We start from the raw sequence: 22,213 nt of genomic DNA on the forward strand, positions 1-22,213 counted from the left end.
TATTATAAAGATGTGATCTCTTTTAATACACACATAAATGCGAAAAAAACCGGAATTGGTTTGCTCTCCTGTGATCCTATATTTCGGTTTTCTATATATATCAAAAGTTCAAAATATAATCGTTTTTACTAAATTGAGTAATTCAGTCAATGATGGTCTAACAACTTCTTGATTACAGTCACCTAACATACTAGTTAGAAATTATTAATATCCTCTTATACTCAACTTAGAAATTATTGATGTCCTCTTATACAAAACTGAAATATGATTAGGTATACTATTTGTCTATTTGTATATCTATAATAAGAAAGACACCAATAATAAGAAAGACGACAATTGTAAGAGTTAGAACTGAGCCAAAAGTTATGGTGGGATATAATATAACGTTACACAAGAGATAAAACCGGTCTGATTCGGAATTACCATACCCAGATTTATAAGTCGAATAAACCACTAATTGAATCCGAACCAAATCCGAATGTAATAGTTCATTCCTAAAGATGCACTATGTCTATATATAAAAAAGCTTCTCTTCCACAGAGTCACACACACTTCTCACTTCAGAAAATGGAGAACTCTTTACTAAGTTCCAAACTTGTGTTTCTCTTGGCAATTGCTTTGGTCCTATTTCTTAACACAGAGCTGAGTTTTCTCACAGCTGAAGGAGCCTCAGACAGTAACAGCAAAGTATGTAACTAAAGAAAAAACGGTGTTCTATTTGGGAAAATCGCTAAGAGTTTACTGATATTTCTAAACTTTTCCGGTGTTTTTTTGCCGGATTTATTAGGTTTATATAGTGTATCTTGGCGAAAGAGAACACGATGATCCTGAACTTGTCACAGCTTCTCATCATCAAATGCTTGAATCACTTCTTCAAAGGTACTTACTTTAATCATCTTTCAAAGAAGGCCAATATCAATATATAGACTAATACCGATATCGCGTGTCGGTTCATTAAACTTTTTATATTGATAATTTTATCTCCATGATATATTCAAGACATCTAATAGGTTGATAATAATATATTACATATGTTTCTTGTAACCCAAGAAACTCCTCTGGCCATACTCTCTTTCTTCACAGAACTTGGACCCTCCTCTGTTTTTTTCCTTTATTTTGTTATGAGCTCTTCTCTTACTTGATACAGCAAAGAAGACGCACATAACTCAATGATCTACAGCTACCAACATGGATTCTCTGGTTTCGCGGCGCTTCTCACATCTTCACAAGCAAAGAAAATCTCAGGTACTCAACAAAACTCAAACTCACATATGAGGAAAATTCATATCTTTTGACTGTGAAGAAAAAGTTCCTAAACCAGAATCTTGTAAATAAACACAGAGCATCCAGAAGTAATCCATGTTATACCAAACCGGATTCTGAAACTGAAAACCACAAGAACTTGGGATCATCTTGGCCTCTCTCCAATGCCAACTTCTTTTTCTTCATCATCATCTTCAAAAGGTCTACTTCATGACACCAACATGGGAAGTGAAGCTATCATCGGCGTTGTTGATACTGGTCTCTCTCTCGCTCTCTAAATCTAATCCTCTCTCTCTCTCCTTGGCTTACATCATGTATATCGGTATATGCAGGGATATGGCCAGAGTCAAAGGTATTCAACGATCAAGGTCTTGGACCAATACCTAAGCGTTGGAGAGGAAAATGTGAATCAGGAGAACAGTTTAACGCCACAATACATTGCAACAACAAGCTGATAGGAGCTAAGTACTATCTAAGCGCTTTATTTGGAGGAAAATTTAACAGAACAATCATCCAAGATTTCAAATCCAACAGAGATGCAATTGGTCACGGCACGCATACAGCCACAATAGCCGGTGGCTCATTCGTTCCCAACGCAAGTTTTTATGGTCTAGCCCGAGGTACTGATATAGCAAAAACCTTTGGATTTTATTCACTGAAAAATTAACTTAAGAGTGAAGTTACCGGTTTTATAAGACATTATTTATTTTCCTTCATAATGGATGTGGGATTCTTATCAGGTACGGTCCGAGGTGGTGCCCCTCGGGCCCGCATAGCCTCATACAAGGTCTGTTGGAATGTACTGGGCGGTATATGCTCAGTTGCTGATATGTGGAAGGCTTTTGATGATGCTATACATGATCAGGTAGATGTTTTGTCGGTTTCTATTGGGAGCCATATTCCCGAGGATTCTGAGGTCGATAACGTCGACTTTATCGCGGCTTTTCATGCGGTGGCTAAAGGGATTACAGTTGTGGTTGCGGCGGGCAATGATGGGCCTGGTGCTCAGACTATTTGCAATGCTGCTCCATGGCTCTTGAATGTTGCTGCAACTACTCTTGACCGGTCTTTTCCTACAAAGATCACACTTGGGAATAACCAAACTTTCTTCGTACGTTTCATACCAAAATACTCAAATTAGTTTGAGAAAATAGTATAAAGTTTCGACCTTTTTTTTACCAAAAGCTAAAATTAACTTGTTGTTTTTGTTGGTATCTAATTAGGCTGAATCTTTGTTGACTGGACCGGAGATTTCAACGGGTTTAGCTTTCTTGGATGATAATGTTGATGTGAAGGGGAAAACAGTTCTTGTTTTCCATAAAGCTCACCCTTCTTCAATTGCAGGGAGAGGTGTAGCAGCAGTCATCTTAGCCCATAACCCTGATGATCGTCTTTCTCCATACAATTCTTACATTTTCACAGATTATGAGATTGGAACTGACATTTTACAATACATACGTACTACCAGGTCTCTATCTTGACGCCTAGAAAACTCTGTTTCGTAAGTCCATTTACATTTCTTGAATATATACATCACTGATCCGTCAAACCAACAGATCTCCGACGGTGAGAATTAGTGCTGCTACGACACTGACCGGTCAGCCTGCAACGACTAAGGTTGCTGCATTCTCATCTAGAGGGCCTAATTCGGTTTCACCAGCCATTCTCAAGGTTATAAGGCCATTGTGTCTCTTATCTATGTTTACTTTAAATTTTGAATCCTTTCTGAGTAAACTTGTTATATATCTTGTCATCTTTTACTTTGTAGCCTGATATGGCAGCTCCAGGTGTTACCATACTCGCGGCAGTGAGTTCGCTTGATCCTTATGCGTACAACGGATTTGGACTTCTTTCAGGGACATCGATGTCGACTCCTGTTGTTTCTGGAATCATAGCTCTCCTAAAATCTCTACACCCTAATTGGTCTCCTGCTGCAATGAGATCAGCTTTGGTCACAACAGGTTCTTGCTTCTTCTTATTCTTCTTTTTCATAAACAAACCGTTACCGACTAATCTATACTTTTTGAAGCTTGGAGGACAAGTCCATCTGGAGAACCTATATTTGCTGAAGGATCAAACAAGAAGCTTGCAGATTCATTTGACTATGGAGGAGGACTTGTAAACCCTGAAAAGGCTGCAAAACCCGGACTTGTCTACGATATGGGGATCAACGATTACATCAATTATATGTGTTCCGCGGGTTACAACGACTCTTCAATCTCTCGTGTGCTCGGTAAAAAGACTAAGTGCCCAATTCCTGAGCCATCAATGCTTGATATCAACTTACCTTCGATCACAATTCCAAATCTTGAAAAAGAGGTCACACTCACAAGAACTGTAACCAATGTTGGACCCATCAAGTCAGTCTATAAAGCCGTGATCAAGCCTCCTCTCGGTATAACTCTCACCGTGAACCCAACCACACTCGTGTTTAACTCTGCAGCTAAGAGATCACTCACTTTCTCGGTTAAGGCTAAAACGAGTCATAAAGTCAACAGTGGCTACTTCTTTGGAAGCTTAACATGGACTGATGGTGTTCATGATGTTACAATCCCTGTCTCTGTTAAGACAGAGATCACGATCAAGCCTTAACAAGAAAACTCATTATATGTTCGATGTAATCAAAAGAGCAATATGATGCTCATGGTATTTGTTCTTATGTAATATGTTGCAAATCTAAACTCAAAAAGTCAAATCAAGATTCAAGAGTATCATAATAAAAGATCAAATCAAAAATAACTTAGAATCTCTTACACAACAAACACACAAATAAAGAAAACAGTAAAGTTTCCTCATTTATTCATCACAACCATATATTATGCATATAAAAACCACTACAAATCAAATCGAGACAAAAGGATCCTCATGATCATAATCTATAGCTATAACATAGCAAATATATAATCATATCATCATAATGACTATATATTATAAAGATGTGATCTTTTATTATATCTTAACAGTAAGCGATACACTTCTTCTTACAATCCATAGTACATCCTCCACCGCCACCACCACCGCCGTATCCTTTCCCGGAACGGCTGAAAGATTTGAAACACTTAGCAGGACACCTAAGCTTCTTGCCGTAACAAGGTCCTTTCTCTCTGCAAGTCACAGTTGGTCTAACCACACCTCCTTTCCCAAATCCACCGCTAGGACCACCAAACCCTCCGCCGTATCCTCCACCAACTCCAGTCCCCGGAAACCCGTTTCCAAACCCGGGTATATATCCGGATCCGGGTATTCCACCGAATCCTAAACCATCGTTCCCGCTCTTTTGACGAGCTGATTCAGTAGCAGAGATGAAGATGATGATAAGAAGAGAAGCCAAAAGGATAGATTTAGTGAACATTTTTGGTAGTGTAGTTATTTAGTGGGTTTGGTTTAGGAGATTTAATAAAAAGTTGGATGCATGATATATAAAGATAGAGAAGGGCATTAAATTGGGAGGTCTGAAAATACAGTTAAGACAATGATTCGTGGACTTTAGTGTGTAATAAGATCACTTTAATGCCCGTACTACTACTTTGCAAAGAAGACAGACTCTTGTGTCTCTCTGTATTACTTACGTAACTAGTTGAGAGACTGTTCAAATATTTTTATTTAGCAGCACTTGGCGTTGGCGACATTTAATTTAAGCATGTGTTATTCAAAGAGCGACAGATAGTTTAAATTATACTATTTGATAGTGGAGGACTTTTGACAGATGTGTTCAAGATAAACTAAAGGTTAATTACCGAAAGTTGGTGAAAACCCATTTCAAATTACATCATTTGAAAGTTGGGTGAAAATTCAATTTAGGCCTTACGAGAGATTTTTATTTTATTTTACTTTTTTTATTTATTTATCAATCATATATAAAAACTATTGATAACATTTGTAAACTAGTGAGATGGTGTTCATATTTAATCTGCTCAATAAGGCCCACTCATTAATTCAACCCAACCATATCATTTTAGACTTTTAAGTCTTAAATCAAAATCTATGCAGGTTTGATTTAAAAGATACACTGGTTAACTATGTAAGTTTTGTCCAAGGTTTCATTAAATTTAGGGTTGATTTCATTAAATTGGCTTTGTTGACAAGTTGGTTCACCCACACACAGCTCTTGTTGGGTCTCTCGACGACCCCACCATTAATTTTATTTTTATACTAGTACTAGTGTAAATTCTTTACGTATATTTGGATAAGAGTCCGTGTTTTGTTTGCTATTTATACGACCAAATTCGGCCAAGTAGACTACTAGTTAATTGTCTCACCTGTGAAATATGAATTTTGGTTATATGTATTGAGAGCTGTGTTTGTTTATATTGGTCCAATACGAATATCAACTTTTCTATGGATGCTCACATTTTAACGGACCACTAAAGCATAAATAAGTTAAAACAGTGAATGAAAAGTGAGCAAGTAATATCTGAAAGAATGGGAATTCAATGAGATTACTAATGGTGATTTTGTTTCATCTATCTTTAACATTATTACAAGTTTTTTTAGTCATGAAACCGGTTCAAAATTGACCAAAAGCCGGTTCAAGTTTAATTCTCTGCTCACCGGATACTGCTTAAACTTTTGAGTGGTCCTTGCTGCTCAGACCATGGAGGTCGTTTGTTGTTCTCCTGAAATACAACACAGTATATTTTAATTGATTCATCAGATGATTTCTGACTCAGATATTTAAAGGATCAGTACAAGGGTTTTAAGAACTCAATCAGATTTAGCTTTTAACTTTATCTATCACCAAGAAACCAAAACAATTCCATGTATAAATGCTTGGGAGAGGAAATTAAACAAAATTAAAAGGTTACATACACTGATATCTGTGATAGAATTGCAGGAGGAACATCTAACAGATGGAGCTCCATAAGGATACATCAGGAGCAGTTTGCAATTGTTGCAATTCACCTGACCAACCTGGTTAGCTGCAAACAAAGAACGACGAGCCCAAAACCGATAAGAGGAGAAGGCTATTTTCATAAATAATGAGGCCAAGTAATTCGAAAGCTAGAAGAAACAATCTTAGTCTTAATATCACACAATTTCCCCAAGAGTGGTAAGAGTAAAAGATCACAGAAATAGTCTATAAAGGAGACATTATGATGGAGTAGACTAGAGACCAAAATAGTTCACAAAAGCTTAAGAGAAGAATCCTAGCCAAAGATTATTCTTGCTTGTTTCATCTAAGAACCAAACTCATTTAGTCTAAGAAAGATTACACTTGAGGATTCTCCAAACAACGGAATATAGATTTATCATTCACACACGCTAAGTAAAACGAGACCAAGATTGTTCCTTAACAGTTTCAAGTGACTGAGATAATCAACACAAGCTTTCAGTTAAATGAAATAAGAGATAAAAAGCCATGGAAGAACCTTCAAGAACGAGATTAACAGTCTGACAAGACGAGCACTTGACATGTTTGGATCCTCTTAGATACGAAAGTAAACGCCTGCAAGATCCACATATCATTTGCGCCTTTTCTGCAACCCCCAAAAACCAAATTTTTTTTGCAGAAAATCTCTAATCATTCGCCAAATCATAAAATGGGTTTTCTCTTAAAGCCTACAAAATCCACTAAAAATCTCTAATTTGATCAGACTGTACCAACAAATGGAAGCAAATCGATAAACCCTAAATACCGGGAATTTCGACGGTGGTGGGATTGGGGTTTACGGCGGCGGTGACGGTGGCGATTGGTGGAGCAAGAACTGCAGATTCCCATCCCGGAGGAGGTCCTTCTTCCTCTTCTTCTTCATTTTCACGGTGCTTTTGTTCTTCCTTCTTCTGCGTTTGTATCTCTTCCATCACGCCTTCCGTCTCGCTCCCGGCGAATATGTCGATATTATTATTAACTCAGTTTTTTTTTTTATAACTTTTAACTTTTCCATGAACGTTGACCAATAGTTGACTTTTTGAAAATAAACGAACGGAAAAATTTCACTAAAAAAAAGAACAAAACAAAATTCAATGTTGACAATTACATGACTAAGATTTCATCAAATGGTAGTAACAAGAGCATGCTCTAAATGTAGCTCATCCACATTGGCTTTATATACAACGTCAAACCATTCTAGTATCCCCCAAATCTCTCCATCCTTGCGTTTTTCAATCGTGATTTCCGCACACCAAATCTTTGTTTTCTTACGGGTCATAACATACGAAACTCTTTTCCACAACACCATCATTTTTCCGCCATAATCTGCCAATTTAACATTCCCATAAAGTTTAGGCAATCTTTTCAACCCCTTCAAAGTTGCCCATACTTTTTTTTCAGAGTCATACCAATCGATCATACCGTTACCATTTCTATTACAACAGTAGAACACGTTCTCTATCACACAAAAAGATGATGAGCAACTCCATCCATTATTCATCGCTAAGTCTGCCTCTATCCATCTACCTTTATGCAGCTTGTAAGTCACATTTTGATCATGAGACCTTACATAGACGGTTCCTTCATACACTATGCTCTCGTACTTATAGCCTTCGCATATCTTCTCCTCGCTAGGGAATTGCAAAAACTCCCAAGTTTGGGTTTTTGTATCAAAAACCTCCATCCATTTCGTTGAATCGAGAGTTCCGCGGCCTCCTATTACATATATTTTTCCATCAAAGACGCAAGTAGATTGGAACACACGGGCTACCTGCATTCTTGGGGCCTCACCCCATGTGTGAGTACGACAATCCATGACCATGACGCTAGACGAAGGACTATATTCATTATCATTACTGAATCCGCCAATAGCGTAGATATTAGGACCGACACCCACTACACAATCCGACCTTGATGCAGATTTAGGATATGAAATTGGGGCCAAAAGTCTTTTTGAGCTATTTGGTTTGCGGCAAAGAGTGAACCAACTTATTGGTGCACATGTACTCTGCCGTAAGCACACGTACAAACAACTCTCGGTGCGGCCTAAGAGAGTTTGGGTCTGGTAAAGCTCCATTGAAGTAAGGATAGAGCCGAATCTCTTGGATACTAAAGAGAGAGATGGATAGTACAATCTTGAGATGCGGGCCAAACAGTTTAAAACCAAATCATCAGGAAGCATAAGAAAATTCACCCGTCTTCTTTTAAAAGGTGGCTCTTCTCCGTTCATTGATCTTCTTTCAAAAGGTGGCTCTGCCCCGTTCATTGATGTCCAAGTGCATACGAGAGCCATATATAGTTGTGTATCGGATTTGCTTTTTTGCTCTCTTAGGGTTTAAAGGTTGCTTTTCACGTAAGAAACCTTTTTTTTTTTTGAGCTTAGGCTTCTTTATGTCTCCCCACCGATCTCACACCAGAAGTCTTTATATAGGGTTCCTAATCTCATTAGGATATCAAACTTCTTTTATGTATTTTGCTCTTTCTTTGTTTTCTTTTTGTTAAACTTTCCTTTTTGAAAAGGAAAAAGGAAACTAATAACAAAATTGAAAACAAACAAAAACAAAAATGGAAAGTATGAATTAGCTTCTTCCGTTAAGTTCGTCTTCACGGTGAACAACTGAACATTGACCAATCGTTGACTCTATTTCTTTAATTTTTACGTAAGAGATATATTGTTATATCCATTAGCTAGTGTGCTTTGTTATTGTTTGGTAAATGTTTAATGCTGAGATATATGGAAAAGAAGAATGAGAGAGTCTTTTGGAGGTTCACTCAACCATTCACAGTGTTTAAAAAACACTTAAAAGAGTTGTTCTTGGATGATCCAAGTGGATTCTCTAAGATCTTTTTCTTACTTTCATAATCCAGCGAGCTTCGGTTTTGCAGAAAAGATACGGTTAAGAGTCGCTGCCAAGCGAATCCCACCTTGTGCAAGTCTCTTCTCTACAACGGGTAACCGAGAAAGGAAATACTCATCTGCATAGAAAGCAGCAGATCAAGTCGTGTACATGATAACATAAAAAAGCTACGATCTGGTTTTAGAGTAGATAGAAACTTTGAATTCAATGCTCAGAGAGTGAGTATACCTCCTAAAGTAGTCCCTGGAGTAGTGTTCCTGTAAGCATACTTGCAGGCGAGATCAATGCTTTCAGAAGCATACCTTAACACATCAAAGAACATAGAAAATCAATAATGATATGATAACGACAACTAGATTTCTCTGCTATTCAGCAACTTAACAGAGATATATAGATGCTTACCGATTTGGACAGGCCTTTTGGTGAAAGTGACATGACTTCCACAACGGAACATCATTTGACCAGCCGTTCTATATTAAGACAGCCGTAAAAACATACACTCACTGTGAGTTGATTTTATCTTGGATATGGCTATAACTTGCTGAAGCTGATTACAGAAGGCAGGATTGTACCTTGAGTTTGGCTTGAAGGGCTTGAATCATGCGTGGAAGGCTTGAATTGTAGTATGTTTCTAGAGCAGAGTCAATTATCATGTTATCCCAGACCTTCAAGTTAAGATCGTTCCGAGTCAGGAAAGATACTTTTTAGCATCAAGATGACCAAAAACAAAGCACTTACATGGTGCAAATTTGTTTCGTTATGGTACCAGCTGACTATTATTGTGTTACCACCTAGATCTCCAAGAAAACCAGTATGCAAGGGCTGTGAAAATCAAAATCCACACAAAGATTAGCCATACTTTGTGTTGTTACAATAAACTAATCAAAGCTGCAGTGTAAGATGCCTCAAATGCATATAACTATAATTCTGACAGCATTTGGTTCTAAATCTATGATTCGTCTGAATTTGCAAAAAAGTGTAACCTGATGAACATCTCCCATATAATGTGACAAGAACAAGAGAGCCTCTGTCAAGTTTTCTGCAAAAGAAAGAAAAAAAAAACACCTATAAGTCAAAGTATTATGCTCCAAATACTCGCACACAAATTAGTAAACTGAAACATTAAAAGAAGTATCAGATTAACTTAAAATCTAACTCACAGTGGACTAAATTCTGTGAGTTTTCAGAAGCAGACTTTAATTGGTTTGTGTAATTGAAGATTGCTCCTGTCACGCACCAGCCTTTATGCTTATGAGTGTCATGGCAGTCCCCTTCACAGAAGACAAAAGGACATAGAGTTGAATTTAGCAGATAGATATTCAATGGAAACAGAAATATGTCTGAAGTTGGAGGAAAAGATAACCCACGACAATATTCGTAGTTGCATCTGTCTTCAGGAGTGTTAACATAGTGCAAAGCGCTAGTCCATTGCCATTGCGAGAGTTTTTTAATTTCATCAGGCCATGAGCAAAAATCACCTAGATCACCATCAGCAGATTCAGGCAGAAGTTTCTTCACTGCAGCAATAGTATCATCCTCAAAGTATCCCTGAGGATTTGGAAATTGAAATCATCTTATCACAAAAGCTAATACCTTATCAGTCTAAAGCAAAATCCAATCTCAAACTCCTGAAAAAAACCACATTTTTTCCATCCTAAGTTCCTAACTAATAAAGAAAGCTCCTAGATGATTTTGTTTTCACAGTTCTCTAGAGCTAAATCAATCTTCAAGTATCTTACAACACTTTCACAGAGTTCATTTCAGATCATTTTAGAGCAACATCTCAGAAACTAATAAAGAAAATTAACCTGGGCTATTTTGCAGACAGTGTAGTGACCATCCTTCCCCCAAGAGAGAGCTCCATGGAGAAGCTGTGTAAGCACGAGTACAGTGGCAACCAACAATCTCAAGGACAATCTCATTCTGAAACACAGAGCTTTCAATTTCTCAACAATCACATAAAGTCCAGATCAATCTCTAGTAGAACAAAGAGAACAACACGATTCAAGCAGAAATTAATAAAAAAAAGGTCAACGAATTACCTCAAAGAAAGCTTCGATCTTTGCCTAGCTTCTTTGATTTTGTATTTCTACTCTCTCCATTAACACCATTGTTTATTGCCACACACAGACCCACGTTTGATTTGTTTAATCGAAATCAATAAGCTGACAGTTGTACCAGTCACTTGCTAAGATTGAGAGAGATAACATTCCAAAGATCCTTCCTTTATCAAGCTTTAAGTCCAGATAAAAGCCCCATGGAAAGGGAAGCTTTAAAGAACGAGATTTAACAGTCTGATACCACTTCCCATGTTTAGAAATCGCCTGTAAATTCCACATACCGTTTGGTAGAAGAGCTCCAAATAATTCGCGGAATCGAAATTGGGTCTCTGAATGCCTTACAAAATCTAAGCCAAAATCGCTGATTTTGATAAAATTAGACAAAGCAATGGAGAAAATAGATTAAACCCATGGTCAATGGTTTATCGGAGAATAGTACTTGATCAAATTTATTTCTAAGTAAAAGCGGTACATAGTTGGTCCGCATAATTTTTTTTTTTTTTTTTTTTTTTGGTGTACAACAATAAATAAGCGATTCACAAAAGAATTTATATGTTCTAACCATCACAACCGTCTAAACCCTTTAGACTTTACCACAATGGATCATGCTATGCAAAACAAGTGTATCAAACTGATCAAGTGTATTTATACTAGATAAACGGATTATGCAAAATAAGGGGATCAAAAGTGAAATAGTTATATTTAAAAACTAGGATATGACCCGCGGTACACCGCGGGTTAATTATTTGATTTTTTTATTTTAATAAATTGATGAATTTATTGTGTATAATATTTTTTGTTGTGTACCGCGGGTCACATGCGTTGTATCTAAAATAAAAAAATTTAAGTTGTATTTGTTTTGTTTAGTGTTTAAGATTGTATAATTGTATTTTGATTTGTTATTTATAGGATTTCACATGTGGTATATTGTCTCGTATTAATATTGACCCAAACCCGTCCAACCATATAATCTAAAATGAAATTAAACATCATTTTGTTATTTTTTTAATAACACTTTTATTTAAATGTCATATAATTCGAGTTAATTTGAAAGTTGCTTTCAAATAGTTTCCATGTATATTTTTAAATTAGTGTGTGTTTTTGGACCAACCCGTAAAAACAATTTATAATTGTATCTTAAAATACTAATTAGGATTTCACCCGTGATATACTGTCCCATTTTAGATAATTGTAAAAATTAAAGAAAGATCCGAATGACTCAATTTCGGGTCTGAATAAAATAACGACATGATTAAATGCTCAATTTGTTCTTAAAAATGTTAATATAGATTACACACATATTTTTATTCATCGATTGAGTAATATATGTCCGTTTTAAAAAATTTGAATTGTAACATATGCAGAAAAAAAAAAACTAAAATTTACTAACTATTTATATATTTTATAATAATTTAAAATAATATAAATATAAGATCAAATAAAAGTGAAATAAGAATCATATATTTATGTTTAAATTAGATAGAGAGGTTTTTAGGAAATTAGTGCAAATTTATTATATTAGCATTAAATCATCATATTTAATTTCTTTATCTATAAAAATCGTGGAGAATATACCATAAATAAAGCGTTTAAATATAGTAATTAGTTGAGAAAGTATATATATTTTAGATTTTATTAATTATTTTCGTTTTTTAATTTTGCCAAAATTTAAGGAAAGATCCGATTGAAGATTTCCGGGTCAAAATTAAACAAATTTGACCCGATTTGGGTACCCCAAAAACTGCTGCAAAAATGTATAGTAGATGTGGTGTGGTTAAAATTAGGGCTGGGCAATCGGGTACGCGGGTCGGGTTCGGGTCCTTCGGGTAGAGAAGTTTAGGACCCAATAGGGTAAATCTAAAATATAGGTTCGGTTTCGGTTCGGGTCCAATCGGGTTCGGGTTTAAAATTTAAGAACCGCTAAATACCCGATAAAATTGGGTACCCGTCGGGTTCGGGTAAATTATACCCGATTATACCCAAATACCCAAAATTTTACCCTAATACCCAAAAATTTGCCCAAATACCCGAAATTTTTACTCGAATATCCGATTTTTATCCAAAATTTTATCCTAATATCCGAATTTTTACCCAAAATTTTACTCGAATAACCAAAATTTTATCCAAACATCCGAAAAACTTACAAATATCTCATGTATAAATATATTTAGTCTTAAGTATTTAAATATAAATGTATTTCTTTTTTGGTAATTACTCTCGGATATTTGGATATAAATATATTTAACTCAAATATTAGATATATTTCAAATTTTATATGTAATTTCGGGTAATCGGGTACCCGTTCGGGTATCGGGTTCGGATCGGGTTTTACCCTATACCCACGGGTACGACAATACAAGACCCTATAGGGTAAATAGCTAATACACGTACCCGCCCCGAACCGGTTTTTTCGGGTCGGTTTCGGTTTGGGTTTTCGGGTCCGGGTTTTTTGCCCAGGCCTAGTTAAAATAGTTATCAAAGTTTGACTAATTTATTTTAAACGTTTTAGATGCTCAATATTTCAAAATATTTTTGTAAAAATAGAATTGTCTATCATCAATAAACTCATGTGATTTAAAAAAGGGTGATTTAAGTGTATAACCAAATCTGATAAACAAATTAAGAATATAGCACCTTAATTTTGAAAACAAAGGAAATAACCATCAGACATTGTAAAATGACAAAACAATCCATATGTGTAGTACACGTGTGATAGGTGCTAGAGAAGGGGAATTTAAGTTTCATTTTGTTATTTAATTTTTCTTTGGTTTGAACTTTGAACAAAAAACGTTTACCCCCATATTTGTTTTCAGAAAAGTTCTTAAAAATAAATAAATTAAAATTTTCAGTTCTATTAGAAAAAGTTTAGATTTTTTTTCTGAATATATCATAGGGTGAATTTTTCAAAACGGACATAAACATTTTACGTGGTGAATAGTCTTTGTAACAAAAAAACATATGTTATACTATATAGGATCACACAAAATAAATGTTGTACTATACTATTTCTTATAAATTATATTTGAATCAACTTAAACTTAAAAATACTAAACCCTAAATCCAACCGTCTAAACCCAAACCCAAAACATATCTTTTAAAATTGATGATATCAATAAATTTTAAAATTGAAAATAATGAATTTATTTAGAAAAATAGAATAGAACATTGTAGTGTTCTATATAGTACGATGGTGGTAGTAGAGAATACAAAATACTAAATAATTGTATGAGTCATGCGGCATGACAAAGAAGAAACACTATATCTTAAGTGATGCAACATAGAGAACCCAAATTAAAAACCAAGTTAAATGGATATAAAATAATACAACATGAAAAACCTAATTTGCCATGTTAAACAATCATGAATTCAAATTAATATTTGTAAAATATAAATATAAGGTTAAAATATATATATATATATATATATATATAGGTCAAGTTTATTAAAAGATAAAAAGAAAACAATTGAAAAGAATTTATTTTTCATTAAGTTACAATACTATTCCATTTGAAACAAATCTATTCCATTTGAAACAAATCTATTCCATTTTCATCTTCCCCTCTGTCTCTCTTTATCTCTCCTTCATTCCTATCCATCTCTATATTGATTAGATATTTATCTACTCCCCTTATACTTTTTGCTGCAATAGGGAATTGAACTTTCTTTTCGAGGATTACTTGCCATGACTCACAGGTTCGAAGGTCATGGAGCGGGCCGATACAGTGGGTTAACTCGTCCACCAAATCAAATCGTTTTAATGGTATACTCCGCGATGGCTGTGACTTCTACATCCACACAAAGTGGCAATCGGATAAGATTTTACAACATCGGAATAGGACGATCGAACCTTTACCGATGATTACATCATCATCTCCTTAAGGAGGAGGACTTATATAGACGATTATGTTGGTGTCGTTGTTGACTGTTTTTTTAGCGATGACGGAGAGAGATATGGCGGTCGTGAAATAAGTTGCAGAAAAAAAAAATAGGAAGAGAAAGAGATGATAGTTTGAGGTTAAAGACATGATGTGTTAGGCACGTGTATTACAACAAGGGTAAATATGTATATATTACACAATGTATGCCAAATATTATAGCCCAATTTTTTTATGGTTATTTGTTGAATTATTAAATTTTTGATGGTTATAGGCTCAAATTTTCCTTTTAAAAAAAAAAACATCTTCCAAAAAAAACATATTTCATAATCTTATGATGTGATCCATCAGTAAATAGAATCAAAGTTAACTTTAACGCTTTAGTTAGCCTACCTGTTTTCTTTTCTTTAGCAATTCATAATAAATGAGTTTTAGTAATATAAATATGTTTCCAATTATTCCAAATTTATGAAATTCTCATAAGCTTCCAAAAAATTTCAAAAATTTTTGGAAACGTTCACAATTTTTTGGAACATGTACCAGTTTTTTTAGAGAAACAAATTCTTGTTAATTTTTTTTTTTTTTTTTATGAATACCAAGAGGTTCTGGACCAAAGTCTGTAATCTCCCAGACCCGAAACTACAACATGTAATCGTCATAAGCGAATTCTTGTTTATCCTATATAAACATTGTTCATCTTCCCCATCTATATGGTAAAGATTTAGCTGCTAATGCATTTTTTGTTAGGGATCTCACTAATTGGATGGTCTTTTCCTAATTATTGGCCAAATGATTTATTGATAATGAGTTTATGAGAAGATTAATATCATTATGGCATGAAACCGGTTTATCCCAATTAATCGATTGGGAGCTATAACACAAATCAAAACTCTAGTAACTTAGTAAGTAAAAAGAAGGTAATAGCTTTGGCTCATATATTCACATAATCACATGTATTATTATTAGTGCTCCCTTCACAATGTGATGAGTCTCCAAGTAATATATTCTCTACTCAAAAGGACAATCTGGAATTTTCAATTTATATTCCATTCTATCCGCAAAAATTGAAATTAGTGGCAATGTTTTAAAAAGGACTATTTATAAAAGAATCTTTCTATATTGTTTCTGCGACAATCGATAACTTCTTTTGTTGATCAACCCCACAAGACTATGATTCCAATCCTAAGAAACATACGACACGTGGATTTTTATGTCGCAGTACAATGCCTTTGGAGTACGATTGCGATTTGCGAATAATTAATAGTATTCACATAAAATTCTAATTCGAATTTGATAATATAAGGTCAGCCAATCTTTTAAAGTAATTATATTCTTCAATATACGGTTGTGGTCAAAATTCTCTTGCTTGCATGCACTAATAGTCTAAAAACCATGCATGGATTTATTATTGCATATAATATATTATATGTAAAATTCTTTAAACTTTCAATTAAACCGTCCACACATTTCCCATTTCAAATATGCCTATAAATACCTTCATCACGAGTAAAGGTTTTGACATGACAAGAACACAAGATATAATAAGACTCCTATTATATAAGAGAGGTAGAGAAAAAATAATGATGATTTGATACCAAAAAAAATAAAAATAATAATGATGATGATGAGTCTCTAGTTGTATCAGAGGGTCTTGCATGGAAGAGTAGAGAATGAGGTTGAGCCAAGGATGACTTGCCGGGTTTTTTACCAATGAATCTTAACTGATTTTGGTGTCCGGCAAGTTGACCTTGGCTCTGTTTCCTTCTCTTCTTTTCGATGTCAGACTCCGCGATATATATCTATTTCATCATCGTCATGAATCGTGATCAAACTTTCCAATTTCATTGAAATGTGCTTTTCTTTAGCAAAGATTTGATGCATGCATGCTAATAGCTTGGTTCAGTTCAGTTTAGTCAAATTTAAACAGCTTGGTTTTGTTTTTGTTCAGTTTGATTTTTCAAGTCCACCCTTAATCCCAGTGCTTAGATGTTGACAGTTTGGTTTCATACTTATTATAGTTAAAACTCAGGAACAATAGCAAACCATAACCTTAACTACCATTACACATTACAAAAGAGTGTTCTTGGATGTTCAAGTGATTTTATTGGAATTGGATCTTTATTCATGCTCTAGCAAGTTTTGATTTTGTAGAATAGATTCGGTTAAGAGTCGCCGCCAAGCGAATCCCGCCTTGTGCAAGTCTCTTCTCTACAACGGGTAACCGAGAGACAAAATAGTAATCTGCAGAAAGTGACATGAGAGAAAATGAACATTAAAGCATTTTTACATAAAAAAAAAAAAAAGAGGGAAAGAGAGTGAATATTGGTCTTTTATTGCTCATAGAGAGTAAGTATACCTCCTAAAGTAGTCCCTGCGGTGGCATTCCTGTAAGCATACTTGCAGGCAAGATCAATGCTTTCAGAAGCATATCTGAACACACCAAGAACATACAGAATCAAGAATGGTGATATAAGAAAAATTGATATGATAACTAAAACCATATTTCTCTGTTAATCAGCAACTTTTACAGATCTTCCACCGCGAATTCTTGAAATTAACATCAACGGAAATGAAAAAATTATATAAGCATTTTATATATGCTTACGGATTTGGGCAGGCCGTTTGGTTAAGTTGACATGACTCCCATGAAGGTACATCATTTGACCAGCCGTTCTATATGAAGATAGCAGTTAAAACAAACAAACAACTGTGAGTTGAATTTTATCTTGGATATGGTAAAGTAAGATTATACCTTGAGTTTGGCTTGAAGGGCTTGAATCATGCGTGGAAGGCTTGAATTATAGTATGTTTCTAGAGCAGACTCAATTATCATGTCATCCCACACCTTCACAATTAAAGGGATTCACAAGTTGGATCATTAGAAGATGACAGAAAACAATTTCTTGATCTTGTAACTTCCAAAGTTATAGATCTTTCCAGTTCCCAGCCAAGACAATCAGCAAAGATATATAAAGTTTAAACATCAACAGAACACTTACACGGTGCAAATTAGTCTCCTGATTGTACCAGTGGACTTTTATTTTGTTACCACCTAGATCTCCAATAAAACCTTCATGTAAAAGCTATGAAAAAATCCAAATCCACAATAAAGATTAGCCATATATACTGTGTTGTTTACTATATACTAATATCAGCGGCAATGTAATTAGAGTAGCCTCAAATGCATATAACTCAGAACATCACTTGGTTTGTAATATGATTAGTCTGAATATGCAAAAAGGATCAAATTAACCTGATGGATATCTCCCATATAATGTGATAAGAACATGAGAGCCTCTGTTAAGTTATCTGCAAACAAACAAAAACAACACTAAGTCACACTATTATGCTCCATGTAATTCACACACAAAAGTGTCAGAATTCACAAAAACACCAACTCACAGCGGACTATACTCTGTGAGATTTCAGAAGCAGACATTAGTTGGTTTGTGTAATTGAAGATTGCTCCTGTCACACACCAGTCTTTAGGACAGTCCCCTACAAAGAAAGACAAAAAAAAAGCACATACTACTTTTATGCCAAAGTCAAACAGAAACATAAATGAATTTGAAAGAAAAGATCAATAAAAGACCTACTAGAATACTCATAGTTGCATTTGTAATCAGGTGTATCAGCAAAATGCAAAGCACTAGTCCATCGCCATTGCGGGAGCTTTTTTATCTCATCAGGCCATGAACAAACAGCTGCTAGCTCACCATTTGCAGATTCAGGCAGAAGCTTCTTCACAGCAACTACAGTTTCTTCCTCAAAATAACCCTAAAGATTAAAACTTGGTATTATCAGATATCATACACAAAGGTCCAAAGAAGAGAGTGTACAGTAGATTCAATGAAACAGTAGAAAAACAAAAAAAAAAAGCCTCCTTTTTTGCTCTTCTTCTAACACAGTAGGGAACAGAATTATGTACAAGTATCTTACAACACTCTCTCAAGTATAAAAGTTCTCAGATCTATAATCACAGAGCTCACTGTATAGACAATCTTTAGAGCTAATTAAGCTTTAGAAACTAAGTAAAAACAAATTTTCACCTGAGCTATTTTGCAGACAGCGTAGTGACCATCGTCTCCCCAACAGAGAGCTCCATGAACGAGCTGTGTAAGCACTAGTATACTCACAATCCACATTCTCAGCGACAAACAAATTCTCTGAAATAGCTTCCACTTTTCTCTTTCCAAAAATAGAAAGTTTCAACACAGTAATAAAAAAAATGCGGGTTTTAGTGTAGAACAATGAGAGCCGGATTCAAGCAGAGCCTTGAAACATTTTTTTTTTATTTTCTCTACTTCATAAAAAGAGTATACTTCCATTGATGGGGATTTTAATCTCATCGGCCCCCCGGGATGGAATCAATTTCTACTTAGCCCCCTTATAAGAAAGAAGAGTTTAATTGTTTAATTTAATTCAGGAAAATAGTAAATGACCAAAAAAATATGGGCTTTTCAATATAATTACAGACCCAACCTAACTTTGGATCTAGATCCATATTTGTTGGGTCGGATTTCGGATATTTAATTCCCAATTCTCCTAACTTCGACTAACTTCAAGCCCTAACCCTAATTTTCATTTTTTCCTTCTTCTTTTCTCTCTCGACAAACCGACGAGACCCTCCGCCGTTCTCTCGAAAACAAACCGACTTCGCCGTTCTCTTATCGCCGATAAAACTCTTCTTCTTCCCTCTTCTCTTGTTCGCCAACAAAGGATCCGCCGCCACAAACCAAATCCAAGTTCATCCGCCCTTCTCTTTGTAAGATTTATTTTCGAGAATCAAGGTTATGTTTCCCGTTTCTTTTGTGTGAGTGTGTTGGGTTTTGATTCATGAAGATTTTGATTTGTGGATGGATTTTCGGATTTCAAATTGTCTTGTTTTCGGATTTGAATTTTGGCCATCCACCTTCCTTTGAATTTCAAAACGTGATGAGAAATCATGTGCTTCTTTCTCTTTGTAAGATTTTTTTTGTTTGTTTTTGATTGATTGTTTAATTGGGGATTTTGATTAGGGTTTGATTTTTCTTTGAGGGTTTATATGGTTCCATTGATTGTGTTGGGTTTAATTAAGGTTTGATTTTCTTTGAAACAGATAGATTATAGATGGGTTCTCGATTGATTTTGGGTTTTTTTCTTAGAGGGTTTTAATAGGGTTCGATTGAGTTATGTTGGATTTTCGATTGAATTTGGTGTTTTTCTTTAAGGTTTGATTTTGTTTGAAACAGATGGATTAAGGTTTGATTTTGTTTGACTTAATTAAATAGATTGATTAATTGAATTTGGATTTTTTTTTATGATTATAACTCGGATTTTATGTTTACAATTTGGATTTCAAATTGTGTTTATCGGATTTGAATATATTTCAGATTTCTTATAATTATGTAGAGATCTAATTATTTGTTGTTGCAGGTTGGTTTACAATGGCTATTACCAGAGGAGGAGCTTCTAGTTCTAAAAGTGTACCATCTTGTTCTAGAAGTGAACAATTTGCCGAGCTTAGAAGTTCCAAAAGACAAAAGCAATCGGATCCAAAGCATTCAGAGATAGCAGCTGCAGTGGATGATGTCATGGAAGATCAAGGAGTCGAACCGTCTTTGGAGAATGATGTGTCTGACCATGAGAAGGAGCAGGAGCATGAGAAGAAGGAGAAGGAGCAGGAGCATGAGAAGAAGGAGAAGGAAAAGGAGAAGGAGATAGAGCAAGAGAAGAGTTTGGCTCCTATTTTGATCTCTGATGATGAGTATCGCTTGTATTCTGGTGTGTGATGTTGATGTATAAATCTATGTTTAGGTACAACTATGTTTCTGGGTTTATGTATTTTGATTAGGTATGAATCTGTGATTTTGTACAACTGGTACGATTAGGTACAACTATGTTTCTGGGTTTATGTATTTTGATTAGGTATGAATCTGAATCTTAATATTTTTAAGTATTGAATATAAATATATTAACCAAAAAATAAAAAAATAAATAAATTAATCAAAAAAATCTGACATAATAGCGCCGTTATTTTGAAAAACGGCGCCGTTATTTTGAAAAAAATTTGTACTTGGTTGTTACCTTGCGCCGTTATTTTGAAAAAAATTATTAAATAATAGCTCAAATTTGTTCATAGTTGTACAGTTGTACTTGGTTGCACATTTTTGCTCACAGTTGTACAATATATAGATTTTAGTAAATCTAGTTGTTTTCAACTCTAATTTAATTTTTGTTGGTGGAACCGATGATATTGCCTCATAAAAATACCATTTATTTGTATCTGTGCATTTATATTTATCAAAATACAAGTATTTCAAAAATTTATAAAATTTTAGTTCAAATCTACAAAGTAACCATGAAAGTATAAGGCTGTTAGTGCATGAATGTGGGATTTTGAGTAAGAATTTTAGTATTTTTTAAAAGTATGAAATTTTTTGTTAAAAACTTGTTGTGTAGTTACATTACCATCGTATATGCCTTTTTAAAGTTTTTTTTAATTTGGTTTCAAATTTTCATATTATATAAAATTCTGAAAATTGGCCAAGGCATTAGACCTTAGTTGTACCAGTGGTACTTAGTTGTATCCAGACTGACAAAATTTGCACAGATACGAAAAGGAAATTAACCATAGTTGTACCTGCTAAAACATATAAGTTTCACAAACAAAACCAATACAAACAATTCCCATAAAATAATTCTGGATGCATTCCCTTCTACAACTCTATCTTCATTTTCCACCACCGCCGGATATTGTTGTGATGGTTCTCCAACGTACATAGCAAGGACACCACCACCACTATCATCCGCTCCACCAACTAGAGGAATATCTTCATTATTTGCAACATATCCTCTTACCAAATCCTCACTTGAAACTTGATCAAACCCCTCATTTTCATCGATCCCCTGATTTTGTTCAACGTCATTGGTCACTTCGACATGCAATACACTTCTAAACCCTTCTTCACTCACATCCTCATAATAACACACAACATCTTCATCATCCCGAATATAATTTGGTCTTAGCTTACGTCCTTTCAATGTGAAGGGAAAGTAACTAATTCTCAGCTTTGTCGTAGCCTCATCTACCTTTTTCTTCCTGCAAATCTTCTCAACCATCTTAACATATGATACTTCCCCTTTCGATTTATTCATAAGAAAAGAATACACTTCTTCATCTTCTCCGTTAGAAATCCAATGTACATCTTCTCCGATACTTGTATAATATCCGTCATAAGCAAAGCGTATGACTGAATTCCTTTTCATTGTCCCTGAAAAAAACAGAGAGAAAAAACGGCCTATAAT

General features: G+C 34.8%; 7 protein-coding genes across 7 annotated transcripts; 2 read left to right on the plus strand and 5 right to left on the minus strand.

Moving 5' to 3' along the window:
* Positions 1-541: 541 nt before the first annotated feature.
* Positions 542-4,002, plus strand: LOC9303910 (subtilisin-like protease SBT3.15). The gene is made up of 10 exons (XM_021017645.1): positions 542-687; positions 788-879; positions 1,148-1,245; positions 1,342-1,521; positions 1,596-1,883; positions 2,004-2,374; positions 2,487-2,731; positions 2,820-2,934; positions 3,032-3,224; positions 3,293-4,002. Exons 1-10 carry the CDS (start codon positions 568-570, stop codon positions 3,853-3,855), a joined length of 2,265 nt encoding a protein of 754 aa, XP_020873304.1. The 5' UTR covers positions 542-567; the 3' UTR covers positions 3,856-4,002.
* Positions 3,973-4,859, minus strand: LOC9303911 (neuropeptide-like protein 31). Its single transcript, XM_002869830.2, has one exon. It carries the CDS (start codon positions 4,613-4,615, stop codon positions 4,220-4,222), a length of 396 nt encoding a protein of 131 aa, XP_002869876.1. The 5' UTR covers positions 4,616-4,859; the 3' UTR covers positions 3,973-4,219.
* An 815-nt stretch (positions 4,860-5,674) lies between these two features.
* On the minus strand, positions 5,675-7,108 carry LOC9305948 (protein LOL2). The gene is made up of 4 exons (XM_002869831.2): positions 6,900-7,108; positions 6,633-6,740; positions 6,073-6,182; positions 5,675-5,879 (listed from the first exon to the last, which is right to left on the minus strand). Exons 1-4 carry the CDS (start codon positions 7,063-7,065, stop codon positions 5,811-5,813), a joined length of 453 nt encoding a protein of 150 aa, XP_002869877.1. The 5' UTR covers positions 7,066-7,108; the 3' UTR covers positions 5,675-5,810.
* A 93-nt stretch (positions 7,109-7,201) lies between these two features.
* Positions 7,202-8,624, minus strand: LOC9305949 (F-box/kelch-repeat protein At4g23580). Its single transcript, XM_021017880.1, has one exon. It carries the CDS (start codon positions 8,424-8,426, stop codon positions 7,257-7,259), a length of 1,170 nt encoding a protein of 389 aa, XP_020873539.1. The 5' UTR covers positions 8,427-8,624; the 3' UTR covers positions 7,202-7,256.
* A 133-nt stretch (positions 8,625-8,757) lies between these two features.
* Positions 8,758-11,440, minus strand: LOC9305950 (endonuclease 5). The gene is given in 10 exon segments (XM_021017989.1): positions 8,758-9,109; positions 9,220-9,293; positions 9,394-9,461; positions 9,564-9,656; positions 9,730-9,813; positions 9,975-10,030; positions 10,152-10,262; positions 10,359-10,539; positions 10,800-10,914; positions 11,034-11,440. Coding segments are annotated over 9 exon segments (900 nt in total). The 5' UTR covers position 10,914; positions 11,034-11,440; the 3' UTR covers positions 8,758-8,990.
* A 5,468-nt stretch (positions 11,441-16,908) lies between these two features.
* Positions 16,909-19,264, minus strand: LOC9305951 (endonuclease 3). Its single transcript, XM_021017998.1, has 9 exons — positions 18,976-19,264; positions 18,523-18,703; positions 18,329-18,424; positions 18,180-18,235; positions 17,926-18,009; positions 17,679-17,771; positions 17,532-17,599; positions 17,283-17,356; positions 16,909-17,167 (listed from the first exon to the last, which is right to left on the minus strand). The coding sequence occupies exons 1-9, from the start codon at positions 19,069-19,071 to the stop codon at positions 17,049-17,051; spliced, it is 867 nt and encodes a 288-aa protein (XP_020873657.1). The 5' UTR covers positions 19,072-19,264; the 3' UTR covers positions 16,909-17,048.
* A 196-nt stretch (positions 19,265-19,460) lies between these two features.
* LOC110226412 (protein PXR1-like) lies at positions 19,461-20,864 on the plus strand. Its single transcript, XM_021018166.1, has 2 exons — positions 19,461-19,691; positions 20,342-20,864. Exon 2 carries the CDS (start codon positions 20,353-20,355, stop codon positions 20,695-20,697), a length of 345 nt encoding a protein of 114 aa, XP_020873825.1. The 5' UTR covers positions 19,461-19,691; positions 20,342-20,352; the 3' UTR covers positions 20,698-20,864.
* The last annotated feature ends 1,349 nt before the right edge of the window (positions 20,865-22,213 follow it).

This window comes from Arabidopsis lyrata (genome assembly GCF_000004255.2).
Source record: "Arabidopsis lyrata subsp. lyrata unplaced genomic scaffold ARALYscaffold_7, whole genome shotgun sequence".
Classification (NCBI taxonomy): Eukaryota; Viridiplantae; Streptophyta; class Magnoliopsida; order Brassicales; family Brassicaceae; genus Arabidopsis; species Arabidopsis lyrata.